This window comes from Lithobates pipiens, unplaced genomic scaffold (genome assembly GCF_037356315.1).
Source record: "Lithobates pipiens isolate NorthernLeopardFrog02 unplaced genomic scaffold, aLitPip1_a1.2 Scaffold_1, whole genome shotgun sequence".
Taxonomy (NCBI): domain Eukaryota; kingdom Metazoa; phylum Chordata; class Amphibia; order Anura; family Ranidae; genus Lithobates; species Lithobates pipiens.
The window spans coordinates 210,010,047-210,027,023 of NW_027507685.1; the positions used below are offsets into that span (position 1 = coordinate 210,010,047).

General features: G+C 40.3%; 1 protein-coding gene across 1 annotated transcript in view; it reads left to right on the top strand.

Annotated features, from left to right (window-relative positions):
- LOC143982529 (cytochrome P450 2G1-like) overlaps positions 1 to 16,977 on the top strand; it is a 108,493-nt gene that overhangs the window by 57,327 nt on the left and 34,189 nt on the right. The window contains exon 5 of the mRNA XM_077481359.1: positions 14,802 to 14,978. Within this exon, the coding sequence (XP_077337485.1) occupies positions 14,802 to 14,978 (177 nt within the window). The remainder of the gene's footprint in view (positions 1 to 14,801; positions 14,979 to 16,977) is intronic.

A 16,977-nucleotide genomic window follows, 5' to 3' on the forward strand; every position in this document is an offset into this window, starting at 1 on the left:
TTTATACCATGTGCTAAATTGTGTAAATACGGTGAACACGTAAAATCATGTGACATACACAAAATCGTGTCAAAGAAAACAACACATAAGAAAAGGATCTCTGTAAAAATATTCTCAGTAAGTGTGCACAGTGATTTAAAAAACTATATCAACCAATAGATAAAAAGATTGCACAATCACATATATCAGGTTTGTGTCCATTCAAGATGTGCGATAACTGGTGGCGATTATATTCAAAATCGCATGCAACAAAAAACGCATGAAGTGCTGGTATCAGATTTTTTTTTTTTTTTTTTTTTTTTTTGTGCACTGTAAAGTAACGTTGCAAACAGTGATGGTATTAGTGATGGTGACTATATCCCGCGTGGTCCTGTGTACTCAGGGTATGGATGTCCCCTTACCTTACAGCTGTAAGGTAACAGCGTTTGACATGTATATCCTCAGGCTTCCTGGTGGTCTTTTATCCCTCGAGGTCCTATCCTTATGGCCCCGGAAACTGGCGTCTCCTGCCTATTACACCGTGTTGGTCTCCTTAAGTGGACGTTCAGCGGTACTCAGCATAGGGGGGGGGGGGGGTTGTTAGGTTGCCTCAGCGGTGGTTGTTATGTGAGGGTTAAACAGATAAAAAAGGGGAGCCCCATAGTGTAGTAATTTTGAACAAGATTTAAGTTTTATTTAAATATAGTGGATAAAATACTCACAAACATATAGAGATTTCTTTGCAATGTAAAAACGAGCCTCGAGCTCGATTACGTCACTTCCGGTAGCGTCCCGACGCGTGTTCGTCACGGTCACGTGACTTCATCAGGGGATGACTAGTGTTCAGGGAAGTGTCTTTAAATAGAGACAATGATTGCTAGTTCGGTGGCCATTTTGGGGAAGACCCGGAAGTGTCCCGGCGGCCATTTTGCGGTTCATATTGTCGCCGGAAGTATACCGACGGCCATCTTTTTGGTTTGTTACATCGTGTTTCTTATGTCGGCAGCCATTTCGCTGTTTATATTGTCGCCGGAAGTATATAGACGGCCATTTTTTTGGTTGTTATGCCTTGTTTACTATGTACTGTGTCCAAAAATAGATGCATGGCCATTTTTGGGAGGTATCCTCGGCGGAAAACACCAGCGGGGCGTCGCTGTATGGATGTCGCCGCCTCCCAAACAGACAGAGTGCCTAATAATGTTAAGAACCAGGAGAATGTATATAGAATGTGTAATATAGGCTATACATTAAACGGGCAATCACTAGTTAAAGAGTGATAACCTTTCTATATAATTGGCAAGTTTGGAGTAAAACAATTAATGCTGTTTATTAAAATACGTCTATTTTAATATATATCTATAAAAAAGTTAATGAGTATAAATACAGGAGAGAATGCATATGTCAAAATATGCATAAAAATAGGAAAATATTAATTTATTTGTTTATCTATAAAAACGTATATGTTTAAAATGACGGATATATTTAAACTAAAATAATTTACAGGCCTTACTATTTGTAAGCGTAAGGTAATAGTAGTTGAAACCAGATAATAAATTTAAAAGGTAGGAATTAAAATGGAGAAAAAATATATATAAAAAAGAGAAAAAAATATTTAAATAAAATAGAAGACGAGGGAAGTGATTCCCATTGCTGCCGGAAATGACGTTCACAGTAAACAAAGTTTTAGATAAGTAAATAGAGGGCGAGGGCCACAAGAGTTAAAATATATCAATAAAATACCTATATACGTGTACATCAACCACGGTGCTCGTACATATGTACATGTGTATGTGTCTATGCATGTTAATAATCGTGCTTAAATATATCTCAGTGATTATATAACATGCAAATAATCAAAATCTAGGTTCAGGGTCGTTTGAAAGAGGAGGGAAGAGTAGGGGTAATTAAGATTGTAGATATGTAAGAGACAGTAGTGAGTTGTAAAATGAATAGAATATATATGAATAATGTATGGAACGTTATAAAAGAGTTTACAAAATTTAAAAGGAGTTAAATAGAAGGTAAAAGATCGTTCAAAATTGAGGGGTGGTTAAAAGTCGCTAATGAAGCAGTTTAGGTCAAATTCCACATTGAGTCCCTTTGGCGTGAATGTGTCTAGTGTAAATATCCATTTGGACTCGATTTGGCTAAGGGTCCTTACTTTGTGCCCTCCTCTCCAGTGTTTGACGTATGGTTCGATGCCCCAGAATTTAAGTTGGGAGGGATCTTTATTGTGGTGTAACGCAAAGTGCCTCGATACACTATGTTTATCAAATCCCTTTATTATGTTCTTTATGTGTTCTTTGACACGTACTTTTAGTGGTCTCTTTGTGCGGCCCACATACTGGAGTCCACAACTGCACTCCAATGCGTATACCACCCCGATGGTATTGCAACAGATGAACTCTTTAATATCATGACTGTTGCCTGTGCTAGTGGAGGTGAACTCTTTTCTCTTCTCGTTGGGGCGTTTTGTTTTAATGCATGCATAGCATCGCTTACAGGGAAAAAATCCTTTTCCCGTAAAGAAGGTGAATCCCCTACTTGGTGGATCGGGGATATTCTTCACTATTTTGTCCCTAATCGTAGGGGCTCGCCTATATACAAATTTCGGACGAGTGGGCAGAATGTCTTTTAGACATGTATCTGAGCGTAATATTTCCCAATTACGTTTGATGATTTTTTCCACCTGTTTAAACTGTACATTGAAGTCTAAGATAATCGGAACGTTATCTTGTGCTGTCTCGTTATGGGGTTTGTTTTTTATGAGATCTTTACGATTTAAGCTTGTTACTTCTGATATTTTCTCGTTTATAAATTCTTCCTCATAGCCTTTCTCAATGAATTTTTGTTTCATGTTTTTAGCTTGTTCCTGAAAGTGTTCTTCTTGTGTACAATTGCGTCTCAGGCGCATAAGTTGGCCTTTTGGTATGTTATATAGCCAATCCTTATGGTGGCAGCTTTCTAATGGTAGGTAACTATTGCGGTCTACACTCTTAAAGTGTGTTTTTGTGATAAGTTTTTCGTTATCTTGTATTATTTTCAAATCCAGAAAATTGATGGATTCATTGCTTATCTCCCACGATAGTTTTATGTTCCTCTTGTTCGTGTTTAGTTTCTCCAAAAAGGTGATCAGTCTTGGTCGTTCACCCTTCCACAATATAATGACATCATCGATGTATCTTCGGTATATATATAATTCATTTGGGGGGTTGTTAAATATTTCCTCTTCCTCCCATTGTGCCATAAAAAGGCCTGCGACGCTCGGGGCAAATTTTGCCCCCATGGCTACGCCCGTTTTTTGGTGATAATAATTTTTATTATACCAGAAGTAGCTGTTTTTCAAGCAGAAATCGAGACATTTTATAAGGAATTTTCTCTGGGGGCACAGTAGGTCTGTATATTTCCGTAATCCCCATTTAGTTGCCTCACAGGCTTGGTAGTGCAAGATTATTGTGTAGAGTGAGGCTACATCCGCTGTAGCCAACCACCACGGTCCCTCGTCTTTTGGTATGTCATCTATGATTTGCAATATGTGCTTGGTATCTCTCAGATACGCCCGTGTCTTCTGTACGGCCGGCTGCAGATAATAATCAATATATTGCCCCATTCTCGCTGTTAAAGAGTCAATACCATTCACTATTGGTCTGGAGGGTGGATTTTCTTTGTCTTTATGGATTTTTGGCAGAAAATAAATAATTGGTGTTCTACATGACTCGGGTATTAGATATTTGGCTTCTTTCTTATTGAGTATCTCCTTCTTTAGGCCCAAATGTACCACCTGTTCGAGTGCTTTCCTGCATTTAAAGACTGGATTGCCCAACAGTCGATCGTATGTGTCGTTATCTTCAAGTAGAGCATTCATACTTATATTATATTGATCTTTAGACAGTATTACGATGCCTCCACCTTTATCCGCTGGTCGTATGACCAGGTCTTTCCTTTTTGTTAGTTTCCGGATGCCGCTTCTAATATGTTTTGGTTCGTCACGCTTCTTGATTTTCAATTCTTTCACCTCCTCAAGAACGATTCGTTTAAAAACTTCTATATATTTGTTATCTTTAGTTACTGGGTTAAAAATTGATTTATTTCTTAAAGTGCTGTGCGTCATTTCATCAGTAGGTCTTATGGTCTTCGGTTTACATGGATTGCTGATCAAGTATTTTTTAATATTTAATTTCCTCACAAATTTCTGGATTCCGATATAAATTTGAAATTTATCAAGGTTTTTTGTGGGTGCATATTTTAGACCTTTATCGAGAACTCCTATTTCTTCATGAGAGAGGGGTTGTCCGCTAAGGTTAAAGATACCTTCGCCCTTCACTCTCTTTTTCTTTTGTGATCTCTTCCCCCCTCTGCATCCTCTCTTTCTGGTGTTCTTCTTTGGTTTCTCAGGTTTTCGTTCCTCCTTGATGGGTCGTTCTCGCGGCTCCTCTCTAAAAAAGACCTCTCGTATTCCATGTCGGATTGCCTATGCCTGTCCGTTCTGTCGTCTTCCCATCTTTGCTCCAAGGGTGCGTAATAGTTGTATGTTGGAATCGGGCTTCTTTCGTATGTGCGATATGGTGTTTGAGGGGGAGGGTTCTGGTATTCTCCTTCTCGTCTTTCGTGTTGTCTGTAGGGGCTTCTTCCCCTTGATGCTTGTGTGTCATAGGGACGCCCTCTGTTATCATTATATGGACCTCTGTTATCTCTTTGTTGTTGATGATTTCTATTGTCATAGTAAGGCCTTGGTCCGTTGTTCCTCCTATTATTCTTCCAAAAGGGTTTCTTCCAACCATTTCGGGGTGTCCTATCTTGGTAATAGGGTCTCCTCTCGTTTTTATAAGGTATATATCCTCTATCGTTTTTTCGGGGGGTTTGTTGATACTGGTTGCCTTGTCTATCATCATTTCTCATCATGTCAGGTCTGGTTTGTTCGTATGTGTCATAAGACCTGGTTTGGTTTTGATTCTCTTGGTTTCCTCGTATATTGGTATGTTCCGACTGCACTCTTACTGATTTTTCGGGAGTGGAGTAGGTTGAAACTGGGTCTAGATGTCCCATTTGGCTTTGCCATTTAAAGGCTCGATCAGTTTTAAAATCGTTCATGTCTCTATTGTATTTTTTGCTTTTTCTTTGTTGAACTTCTCTATCTTTTTTTGTGAGATCTTTGTTCAATTGTGTTGTTAGGGCTAAAAATTCCGCAGTATCCTTATGTGCTTCTAATTCTTCTTTTACTCCCAGAATGATCTCATCTACTATTTTTAGTTTTTTCTTCTTTCTATCGAGTAGGAACATTAAAAGTTCTAAACCTTTCCCATTAAAAAATTTGAACCAATCATCGATTGATTCTTGATCTGTCAGTCCGTCATTTGGTGTGACATCCCATCTCAGGCGTCTGGGGACAATCCCATCTCTGAGATATTGTTCAAAGGTGGTAATGTCCCACCATAGACTAACCTTCTTCTCCATGTTGTGTCCTAATTTCCTCATTAGGCTTTCAAGGTCACTGTTTTTATTGGTAGGTGTAGTTACATTAAAAACCTCTCCCAGGTTAACCTGTCTTTTATCTAAAAATGAAAAAACATCCATGATGGCTGCAAGAATGGATCAAGGTGGGTGTCAGAATAAGTATTAAGGGGTTATTCCTGCGCCTAATCAGGGAAGAGAACAAGGATCTAATTTTGTACTGCTGCATACACTGGAAGTGGGGTACTTGAACCCTTTTTACAGGAAAAATATATAAGAAGTAGTGTTGCGCAGTACTGGGTTGGGTGATATTATCCTGAGAGGTTAGTAAATTCTGTCCACATCACAATAATTAAAGTTAGATGTGTTATCGCCCAGACTAAAAGGGGATATATGGGCGGCTAAAATTGGCGAAATAATATGAAAAAAATGATGCTCAAGTGTGAACGAATCTGAGTGGGTGACTTCTACGTCACAATGTGAATAGCAAAGTATATCCAATGGTAAGCAAAATAAATAGTGATTCTTAATGCGATTAACAAAATCGCATAAGAAGTGCCAGTGCTAGATAGTGAATAAATCTATAGAAATATCAACTACACCATAAATAAAAACCAATGTGCATAAAAAAGTCATTAAAAAACACAAGAATTATGTGAAACAGGTTTGCTAGTGGCTAGGAAATCGCATAAAGTGCCAGTGCCGAAAATTATTGTAAATAAATGCGTATAAATATCTTTATACCATGTGCTAAATTGTGTAAATACGGTGAACACGTAAAATCATGTGACATACACAAAATCGTGTCAAAGAAAACAACACATAAGAAAAGGATCTCTGTAAAAATATTCTCAGTAAGTGTGCACAGTGATTTAAAAAACTATATCAACCAATAGATAAAAAGATTGCACAATCACATATATCAGGTTTGTGTCCATTCAAGATGTGCGATAACTGGTGGCGATTATATTCAAAATCGCATGCAACAAAAAACGCATGAAGTGCTGGTATCAGATTTTTTTGTGCACTGTAAAGTAACGTTGCAAACAGTGATGGTATTAGTGATGGTGACTATATCCCGCGTGGTCCTGTGTACTCAGGGTATGGATGTCCCCTTACCTTACAGCTGTAAGGTAACAGCGTTTGACATGTATATCCTCAGGCTTCCTGGTGGTCTTTTATCCCTCGAGGTCCTATCCTTATGGCCCCGGAAACTGGCGTCTCCTGCCTATTACACCGTGTTGGTCTCCTTAAGTGGACGTTCAGCGGTACTCAGCATAGGGGGGGGGGGGGTTGTTAGGTTGCCTCAGCGGTGGTTGTTATGTGAGGGTTAAACAGATAAAAAAGGGGAGCCCCATAGTGTAGTAATTTTGAACAAGATTTAAGTTTTATTTAAATATAGTGGATAAAATACTCACAAACATATAGAGATTTCTTTGCAATGTAAAAACGAGCCTCGAGCTCGATTACGTCACTTCCGGTAGCGTCCCGACGCGTGTTCGTCACGGTCACGTGACTTCATCAGGGGATGACTAGTGTTCAGGGAAGTGTCTTTAAATAGAGACAATGATTGCTAGTTCGGTGGCCATTTTGGGGAAGACCCGGAAGTGTCCCGGCGGCCATTTTGCGGTTCATATTGTCGCCGGAAGTATACCGACGGCCATCTTTTTGGTTTGTTACATCGTGTTTCTTATGTCGGCAGCCATTTCGCTGTTTATATTGTCGCCGGAAGTATATAGACGGCCATTTTTTTGGTTGTTATGCCTTGTTTACTATGTACTGTGTCCAAAAATAGATGCATGGCCATTTTTGGGAGGTATCCTCGGCGGAAAACACCAGCGGGGCGTCGCTGTATGGATGTCGCCGCCTCCCAAACAGACAGAGTGCCTAATAATGTTAAGAACCAGGAGAATGTATATAGAATGTGTAATATAGGCTATACATTAAACGGGCAATCACTAGTTAAAGAGTGATAACCTTTCTATATAATTGGCAAGTTTGGAGTAAAACAATTAATGCTGTTTATTAAAATACGTCTATTTTAATATATATCTATAAAAAAGTTAATGAGTATAAATACAGGAGAGAATGCATATGTCAAAATATGCATAAAAATAGGAAAATATTAATTTATTTGTTTATCTATAAAAACGTATATGTTTAAAATGACGGATATATTTAAACTAAAATAATTTACAGGCCTTACTATTTGTAAGCGTAAGGTAATAGTAGTTGAAACCAGATAATAAATTTAAAAGGTAGGAATTAAAATGGAGAAAAAATATATATAAAAAAGAGAAAAAAATATTTAAATAAAATAGAAGACGAGGGAAGTGATTCCCATTGCTGCCGGAAATGACGTTCACAGTAAACAAAGTTTTAGATAAGTAAATAGAGGGCGAGGGCCACAAGAGTTAAAATATATCAATAAAATACCTATATACGTGTACATCAACCACGGTGCTCGTACATATGTACATGTGTATGTGTCTATGCATGTTAATAATCGTGCTTAAATATATCTCAGTGATTATATAACATGCAAATAATCAAAATCTAGGTTCAGGGTCGTTTGAAAGAGGAGGGAAGAGTAGGGGTAATTAAGATTGTAGATATGTAAGAGACAGTAGTGAGTTGTAAAATGAATAGAATATATATGAATAATGTATGGAACGTTATAAAAGAGTTTACAAAATTTAAAAGGAGTTAAATAGAAGGTAAAAGATCGTTCAAAATTGAGGGGTGGTTAAAAGTCGCTAATGAAGCAGTTTAGGTCAAATTCCACATTGAGTCCCTTTGGCGTGAATGTGTCTAGTGTAAATATCCATTTGGACTCGATTTGGCTAAGGGTCCTTACTTTGTGCCCTCCTCTCCAGTGTTTGACGTATGGTTCGATGCCCCAGAATTTAAGTTGGGAGGGATCTTTATTGTGGTGTAACGCAAAGTGCCTCGATACACTATGTTTATCAAATCCCTTTATTATGTTCTTTATGTGTTCTTTGACACGTACTTTTAGTGGTCTCTTTGTGCGGCCCACATACTGGAGTCCACAACTGCACTCCAATGCGTATACCACCCCGATGGTATTGCAACAGATGAACTCTTTAATATCATGACTGTTGCCTGTGCTAGTGGAGGTGAACTCTTTTCTCTTCTCGTTGGGGCGTTTTGTTTTAATGCATGCATAGCATCGCTTACAGGGAAAAAATCCTTTTCCCGTAAAGAAGGTGAATCCCCTACTTGGTGGATCGGGGATATTCTTCACTATTTTGTCCCTAATCGTAGGGGCTCGCCTATATACAAATTTCGGACGAGTGGGCAGAATGTCTTTTAGACATGTATCTGAGCGTAATATTTCCCAATTACGTTTGATGATTTTTTCCACCTGTTTAAACTGTACATTGAAGTCTAAGATAATCGGAACGTTATCTTGTGCTGTCTCGTTATGGGGTTTGTTTTTTATGAGATCTTTACGATTTAAGCTTGTTACTTCTGATATTTTCTCGTTTATAAATTCTTCCTCATAGCCTTTCTCAATGAATTTTTGTTTCATGTTTTTAGCTTGTTCCTGAAAGTGTTCTTCTTGTGTACAATTGCGTCTCAGGCGCATAAGTTGGCCTTTTGGTATGTTATATAGCCAATCCTTATGGTGGCAGCTTTCTAATGGTAGGTAACTATTGCGGTCTACACTCTTAAAGTGTGTTTTTGTGATAAGTTTTTCGTTATCTTGTATTATTTTCAAATCCAGAAAATTGATGGATTCATTGCTTATCTCCCACGATAGTTTTATGTTCCTCTTGTTCGTGTTTAGTTTCTCCAAAAAGGTGATCAGTCTTGGTCGTTCACCCTTCCACAATATAATGACATCATCGATGTATCTTCGGTATATATATAATTCATTTGGGGGGTTGTTAAATATTTCCTCTTCCTCCCATTGTGCCATAAAAAGGCCTGCGACGCTCGGGGCAAATTTTGCCCCCATGGCTACGCCCGTTTTTTGGTGATAATAATTTTTATTATACCAGAAGTAGCTGTTTTTCAAGCAGAAATCGAGACATTTTATAAGGAATTTTCTCTGGGGGCACAGTAGGTCTGTATATTTCCGTAATCCCCATTTAGTTGCCTCACAGGCTTGGTAGTGCAAGATTATTGTGTAGAGTGAGGCTACATCCGCTGTAGCCAACCACCACGGTCCCTCGTCTTTTGGTATGTCATCTATGATTTGCAATATGTGCTTGGTATCTCTCAGATACGCCCGTGTCTTCTGTACGGCCGGCTGCAGATAATAATCAATATATTGCCCCATTCTCGCTGTTAAAGAGTCAATACCATTCACTATTGGTCTGGAGGGTGGATTTTCTTTGTCTTTATGGATTTTTGGCAGAAAATAAATAATTGGTGTTCTACATGACTCGGGTATTAGATATTTGGCTTCTTTCTTATTGAGTATCTCCTTCTTTAGGCCCAAATGTACCACCTGTTCGAGTGCTTTCCTGCATTTAAAGACTGGATTGCCCAACAGTCGATCGTATGTGTCGTTATCTTCAAGTAGAGCATTCATACTTATATTATATTGATCTTTAGACAGTATTACGATGCCTCCACCTTTATCCGCTGGTCGTATGACCAGGTCTTTCCTTTTTGTTAGTTTCCGGATGCCGCTTCTAATATGTTTTGGTTCGTCACGCTTCTTGATTTTCAATTCTTTCACCTCCTCAAGAACGATTCGTTTAAAAACTTCTATATATTTGTTATCTTTAGTTACTGGGTTAAAAATTGATTTATTTCTTAAAGTGCTGTGCGTCATTTCATCAGTAGGTCTTATGGTCTTCGGTTTACATGGATTGCTGATCAAGTATTTTTTAATATTTAATTTCCTCACAAATTTCTGGATTCCGATATAAATTTGAAATTTATCAAGGTTTTTTGTGGGTGCATATTTTAGACCTTTATCGAGAACTCCTATTTCTTCATGAGAGAGGGGTTGTCCGCTAAGGTTAAAGATACCTTCGCCCTTCACTCTCTTTTTCTTTTGTGATCTCTTCCCCCCTCTGCATCCTCTCTTTCTGGTGTTCTTCTTTGGTTTCTCAGGTTTTCGTTCCTCCTTGATGGGTCGTTCTCGCGGCTCCTCTCTAAAAAAGACCTCTCGTATTCCATGTCGGATTGCCTATGCCTGTCCGTTCTGTCGTCTTCCCATCTTTGCTCCAAGGGTGCGTAATAGTTGTATGTTGGAATCGGGCTTCTTTCGTATGTGCGATATGGTGTTTGAGGGGGAGGGTTCTGGTATTCTCCTTCTCGTCTTTCGTGTTGTCTGTAGGGGCTTCTTCCCCTTGATGCTTGTGTGTCATAGGGACGCCCTCTGTTATCATTATATGGACCTCTGTTATCTCTTTGTTGTTGATGATTTCTATTGTCATAGTAAGGCCTTGGTCCGTTGTTCCTCCTATTATTCTTCCAAAAGGGTTTCTTCCAACCATTTCGGGGTGTCCTATCTTGGTAATAGGGTCTCCTCTCGTTTTTATAAGGTATATATCCTCTATCGTTTTTTCGGGGGGTTTGTTGATACTGGTTGCCTTGTCTATCATCATTTCTCATCATGTCAGGTCTGGTTTGTTCGTATGTGTCATAAGACCTGGTTTGGTTTTGATTCTCTTGGTTTCCTCGTATATTGGTATGTTCCGACTGCACTCTTACTGATTTTTCGGGAGTGGAGTAGGTTGAAACTGGGTCTAGATGTCCCATTTGGCTTTGCCATTTAAAGGCTCGATCAGTTTTAAAATCGTTCATGTCTCTATTGTATTTTTTGCTTTTTCTTTGTTGAACTTCTCTATCTTTTTTTGTGAGATCTTTGTTCAATTGTGTTGTTAGGGCTAAAAATTCCGCAGTATCCTTATGTGCTTCTAATTCTTCTTTTACTCCCAGAATGATCTCATCTACTATTTTTAGTTTTTTCTTCTTTCTATCGAGTAGGAACATTAAAAGTTCTAAACCTTTCCCATTAAAAAATTTGAACCAATCATCGATTGATTCTTGATCTGTCAGTCCGTCATTTGGTGTGACATCCCATCTCAGGCGTCTGGGGACAATCCCATCTCTGAGATATTGTTCAAAGGTGGTAATGTCCCACCATAGACTAACCTTCTTCTCCATGTTGTGTCCTAATTTCCTCATTAGGCTTTCAAGGTCACTGTTTTTATTGGTAGGTGTAGTTACATTAAAAACCTCTCCCAGGTTAACCTGTCTTTTATCTAAAAATGAAAAAACATCCATGATGGCTGCAAGAATGGATCAAGGTGGGTGTCAGAATAAGTATTAAGGGGTTATTCCTGCGCCTAATCAGGGAAGAGAACAAGGATCTAATTTTGTACTGCTGCATACACTGGAAGTGGGGTACTTGAACCCTTTTTACAGGAAAAATATATAAGAAGTAGTGTTGCGCAGTACTGGGTTGGGTGATATTATCCTGAGAGGTTAGTAAATTCTGTCCACATCACAATAATTAAAGTTAGATGTGTTATCGCCCAGACTAAAAGGGGATATATGGGCGGCTAAAATTGGCGAAATAATATGAAAAAAATGATGCTCAAGTGTGAACGAATCTGAGTGGGTGACTTCTACGTCACAATGTGAATAGCAAAGTATATCCAATGGTAAGCAAAATAAATAGTGATTCTTAATGCGATTAACAAAATCGCATAAGAAGTGCCAGTGCTAGATAGTGAATAAATCTATAGAAATATCAACTACACCATAAATAAAAACCAATGTGCATAAAAAAGTCATTAAAAAACACAAGAATTATGTGAAACAGGTTTGCTAGTGGCTAGGAAATCGCATAAAGTGCCAGTGCCGAAAATTATTGTAAATAAATGCGTATAAATATCTTTATACCATGTGCTAAATTGTGTAAATACGGTGAACACGTAAAATCATGTGACATACACAAAATCGTGTCAAAGAAAACAACACATAAGAAAAGGATCTCTGTAAAAATATTCTCAGTAAGTGTGCACAGTGATTTAAAAAACTATATCAACCAATAGATAAAAAGATTGCACAATCACATATATCAGGTTTGTGTCCATTCAAGATGTGCGATAACTGGTGGCGATTATATTCAAAATCGCATGCAACAAAAAACGCATGAAGTGCTGGTATCAGATTTTTTTGTGCACTGTAAAGTAACGTTGCAAACAGTGATGGTATTAGTGATGGTGACTATATCCCGCGTGGTCCTGTGTACTCAGGGTATGGATGTCCCCTTACCTTACAGCTGTAAGGTAACAGCGTTTGACATGTATATCCTCAGGCTTCCTGGTGGTCTTTTATCCCTCGAGGTCCTATCCTTATGGCCCCGGAAACTGGCGTCTCCTGCCTATTACACCGTGTTGGTCTCCTTAAGTGGACGTTCAGCGGTACTCAGCATAGGGGGGGGGGGGGTTGTTAGGTTGCCTCAGCGGTGGTTGTTATGTGAGGGTTAAACAGATAAAAAAGGGGAGCCCCATAGTGTAGTAATTTTGAACAAGATTTAAGTTTTATTTAAATATAGTGGATAAAATACTCACAAACATATAGAGATTTCTTTGCAATGTAAAAACGAGCCTCGAGCTCGATTACGTCACTTCCGGTAGCGTCCCGACGCGTGTTCGTCACGGTCACGTGACTTCATCAGGGGATGACTAGTGTTCAGGGAAGTGTCTTTAAATAGAGACAATGATTGCTAGTTCGGTGGCCATTTTGGGGAAGACCCGGAAGTGTCCCGGCGGCCATTTTGCGGTTCATATTGTCGCCGGAAGTATACCGACGGCCATCTTTTTGGTTTGTTACATCGTGTTTCTTATGTCGGCAGCCATTTCGCTGTTTATATTGTCGCCGGAAGTATATAGACGGCCATTTTTTTGGTTGTTATGCCTTGTTTACTATGTACTGTGTCCAAAAATAGATGCATGGCCATTTTTGGGAGGTATCCTCGGCGGAAAACACCAGCGGGGCGTCGCTGTATGGATGTCGCCGCCTCCCAAACAGACAGAGTGCCTAATAATGTTAAGAACCAGGAGAATGTATATAGAATGTGTAATATAGGCTATACATTAAGCTGTGCTGAGTTACTCCTGGGGCTGCTTACGGTGCTGCTGCTGTCAGTGCTGTATATCACAGTGCTGGTGTGAGTGCTTAATGTCACGCTGCTGCTGTCAGTGCTGTATATCACGGTGCTGATGTCAGTGCTTAATGTCACGCTTCTGATGTCAGTGCTCTCTATCACGGTGCTGCTGTCAGTGCTGTATATTACGGTGCTGATGTCAGTGCTTAATGTCACGCTTCTGATGTCAGTGCTCTCTATCACGCTGCTGCTGTCAATGCTGTATGTCACGGTGCTGGTGTTAATGCTTTATGTCACGCTGCTGATGTCAGTGCCCTCTATCACGGTGCTGTTGTCAGATGACTCTATCACGGTGCAGGTGTCATTGCTGTATGTCACGCTGCTGGTGATCATCTCCTGCACCCTCTTCTTTGCCTACCCTGGTCCCTGACCTTCCCTCTCCTCCATTGCCTTCATGCGCTGCACAGTCCAGAATTGTCAGAACAATTTCCCATATAAAAAAGGAATGCTTGTAGTTATCGATCCCAAATTCACCTCATACATGTATTATGTCATTGGCCATGTGGTGGGACTATGTTTGCCCAGCTAATAATTATTTTGTGGCTGCAAATTTGACCTAAAGGTTTGCGAAGTTCGCCTCCCATTGAAGTCAATGGGGCCCGCCGCGAACTTTCGGTTTCGCGAACTATCGGCCGCGTTCGCGGTCCGCGTTCGCGAAACGTCCCGTCGGAGGTTTGGACCATCACTACTCACGGCTATAATGAATTGTCGGCTCCCCGAAATACAGAGAACAGTCATTGAAAGTCATTGATAAAAAAATTTAAAAAAAGCATGGGGTTCCCCCAAATTCAATTACCAGGCCCTTCAGGTCTGCTATGGATATTAAGGGGAACCCCACGCCAAATTAAAAAAAAAATGGTGTGGAGTTCCCCCCAAAAATCCATAGATGGGGTAAGTGCTCCGGACCCAACCAACTGGGGGTGGGGGGGGGCTGGGAGTTGGGGTGAAAAGCAAACTGTTGTGGGTGAACTGTTTGCCACCCCCTCCAACAAAAACAATTACCACCAGCCTCCACTGCTCTTTTTACAGAATAAAAGAACTTCAGAAAACAGTCAAAACATTCTGGTTCTTGCCGTGTGCTGGGCATATGGAAGATTTCATATTTATATAGCTAGGAAAACAGATGCAAAAACACTGAATATGCATTTTAATCATGCAGGCTACTCAATGTATGTAACTTACCATGGTATATTCAATTTGCTTCCTTCAGGTGTTTGAAATGTTCCCCAAAATCATGGCGTTCATCCCAGGGAAGCACCAACAAATTTTATCCAACATGCAGAAGCTCCTGCAGTATGTCAGGAAGAGGGTGGAGAAGAACAAGGAGACTCTGGATTTGGATAATCCCAGAGATTATGTGGATGCATTTCTGATTAAAATGGAGAAGGTGAATAAATTTAATTAAAATTAACAGTAAAATTATCATAGTCACACAACAGTCCAGCCATGTATAAAGCGGATTGCAATAATGATTAACTATGCGGTTGTGGTTGATGCAGTGCGTTTTTGAACATGCCTTTCTGATGCCTTTTTGCAAAGGTTTTCATGCATTTTGCAGCTGATGAGTCATCAGCTGTCAGCGGGGTTCTCCATTGACAGCTGAATGTAAAAAAAAAGAAAAGAATTGCTGACAAAGACCCTTCGGGTCTGGTATGGATTTTGAGGGGAACTCCATGCCATTTTTTTTTTAAATGGCGTGGGGTTCCCATCCAAAATCCATACGAGAGCTTTATCCGAGCATACAGTCCCCCACCTTATGAACCAAATTAGGCCACATGCCCTCAGCATGGGGGGGGGGGGGGGTGCTTTGGGGCGGTTTTTGTATTTATTTGTGACACTGTATGTACAACATACTCATTCACATAGGGGGTGGGCCGGAATCTGGGGGCCCCCTATTTTACAGTATAAAGTTTTTTATTGAAAATGTAAAAGTTGACACTGACACAGTTCATGGACAGTAATTGTACATAAGGTCACAAAGGTCAGAGATATAATTTAAAATACAGCTGGTGGTCCATGAGTATGATAATCTTTGGCAATGGAATATAGCAACAATATTATTCCTAATAATGTTTGGATAAAAAAGGGGGTAGGGGGGAAGGGAGGAACATAGGGATGAAGGGGGGGGGGAAGGGGACCACCAGGGCACATAATAAAATTGCATTCTTATCTATTACCAGGAGATCACTTTAAGGAACAAGTAATTTGCTCAAGGTTCCCTGTGAGCTCTAAGGCTCTATCCATGTGCATCAACCCATAGGGACCAGACCTTATCAAATTTTTTAGGGCAGTTTCTACTCTCATATGTAAGCTTGTATAGAGGTAAGACAGAATTTATTGTGGCTCTCCACATATGCTGCATGGGGGGGAGGGGGCTGCTTACACTTAAGGAGAATCTCCCTTCTAGCATAATACAGTGAATAAAACAAAAATCGTTTTTCGTGCCTTGAGGCTTCAATGTTCTCCATATTCCAAAGCAGTACCAAGGTTGGGTCCATGCGGAGGGACCAGTCGCCAAAGGTGCCCAAAACTTCTAGTATACTTTCCTAGTATGGACTCAATATGGGACACGACCACACCACATGAAAGAACGTACCAGGGGATGTACCACACCTGGAACAGAGAGCACTCGCTCCGGGGTATATTCTAGCTAGTCTCACAGGGGTGTAGTAGGCCCTATGCAGGAACTAGATTTGGATGAAGCGATATTTTGCTGAGATAATTTTTGTGGTGTAATCAAAGACTATATCTTTATCCCAATTCTCCTCAGTCAGGTCAGGGATGTCATCCTTCCATTTGTTAAATATTTTCGTCAGGGACGTCATATGTGCAATGGATAGGTAAAAATAGAGGGAGGACAGGGGTTTGTCCATAAGTTCAGCAATAAGCAGCCTTTCGACCGCGTCCGTCTAGAGTGTCAGAGGGCCGGGGAATTGGGCAAGTGTCGCATGTCTGAGTTGGTAATATATGAATCTCATAGTGGCCGGTAAGTCATGTTTAGCCCTAAGGGTCTCGAATATATGCCTGACAGGGATTATCCCTCTAGCTGCCCACAGCTGGGGATCAGGGATCCTGTACAGATGTGGCAGCATCTGACTTGTAGATCGCCCTCGCCCTCTGCCACATCTGTATAGTCGTGCGCATTAAGGTCGTCATTCGGGGGTGAGCCCTGGGTCTCCTATAGGGTAGATTAGCTAATGCCGCATAGGATCCCAGGATGGCTGCCTCAAGAGTTGCCGCAAGGTTTTGTCTGGGCTGGACAAACCACCACCAGACCGTCACCAGGACCGCCGATCAATAGTAGAGCTGGAAGTGAGGTAGCGCCAGGCCCCCCTGAGACAGGGGGAGCTGGAGCGTTCCCTTTGCCAATCTCGGGGTTCACCCAG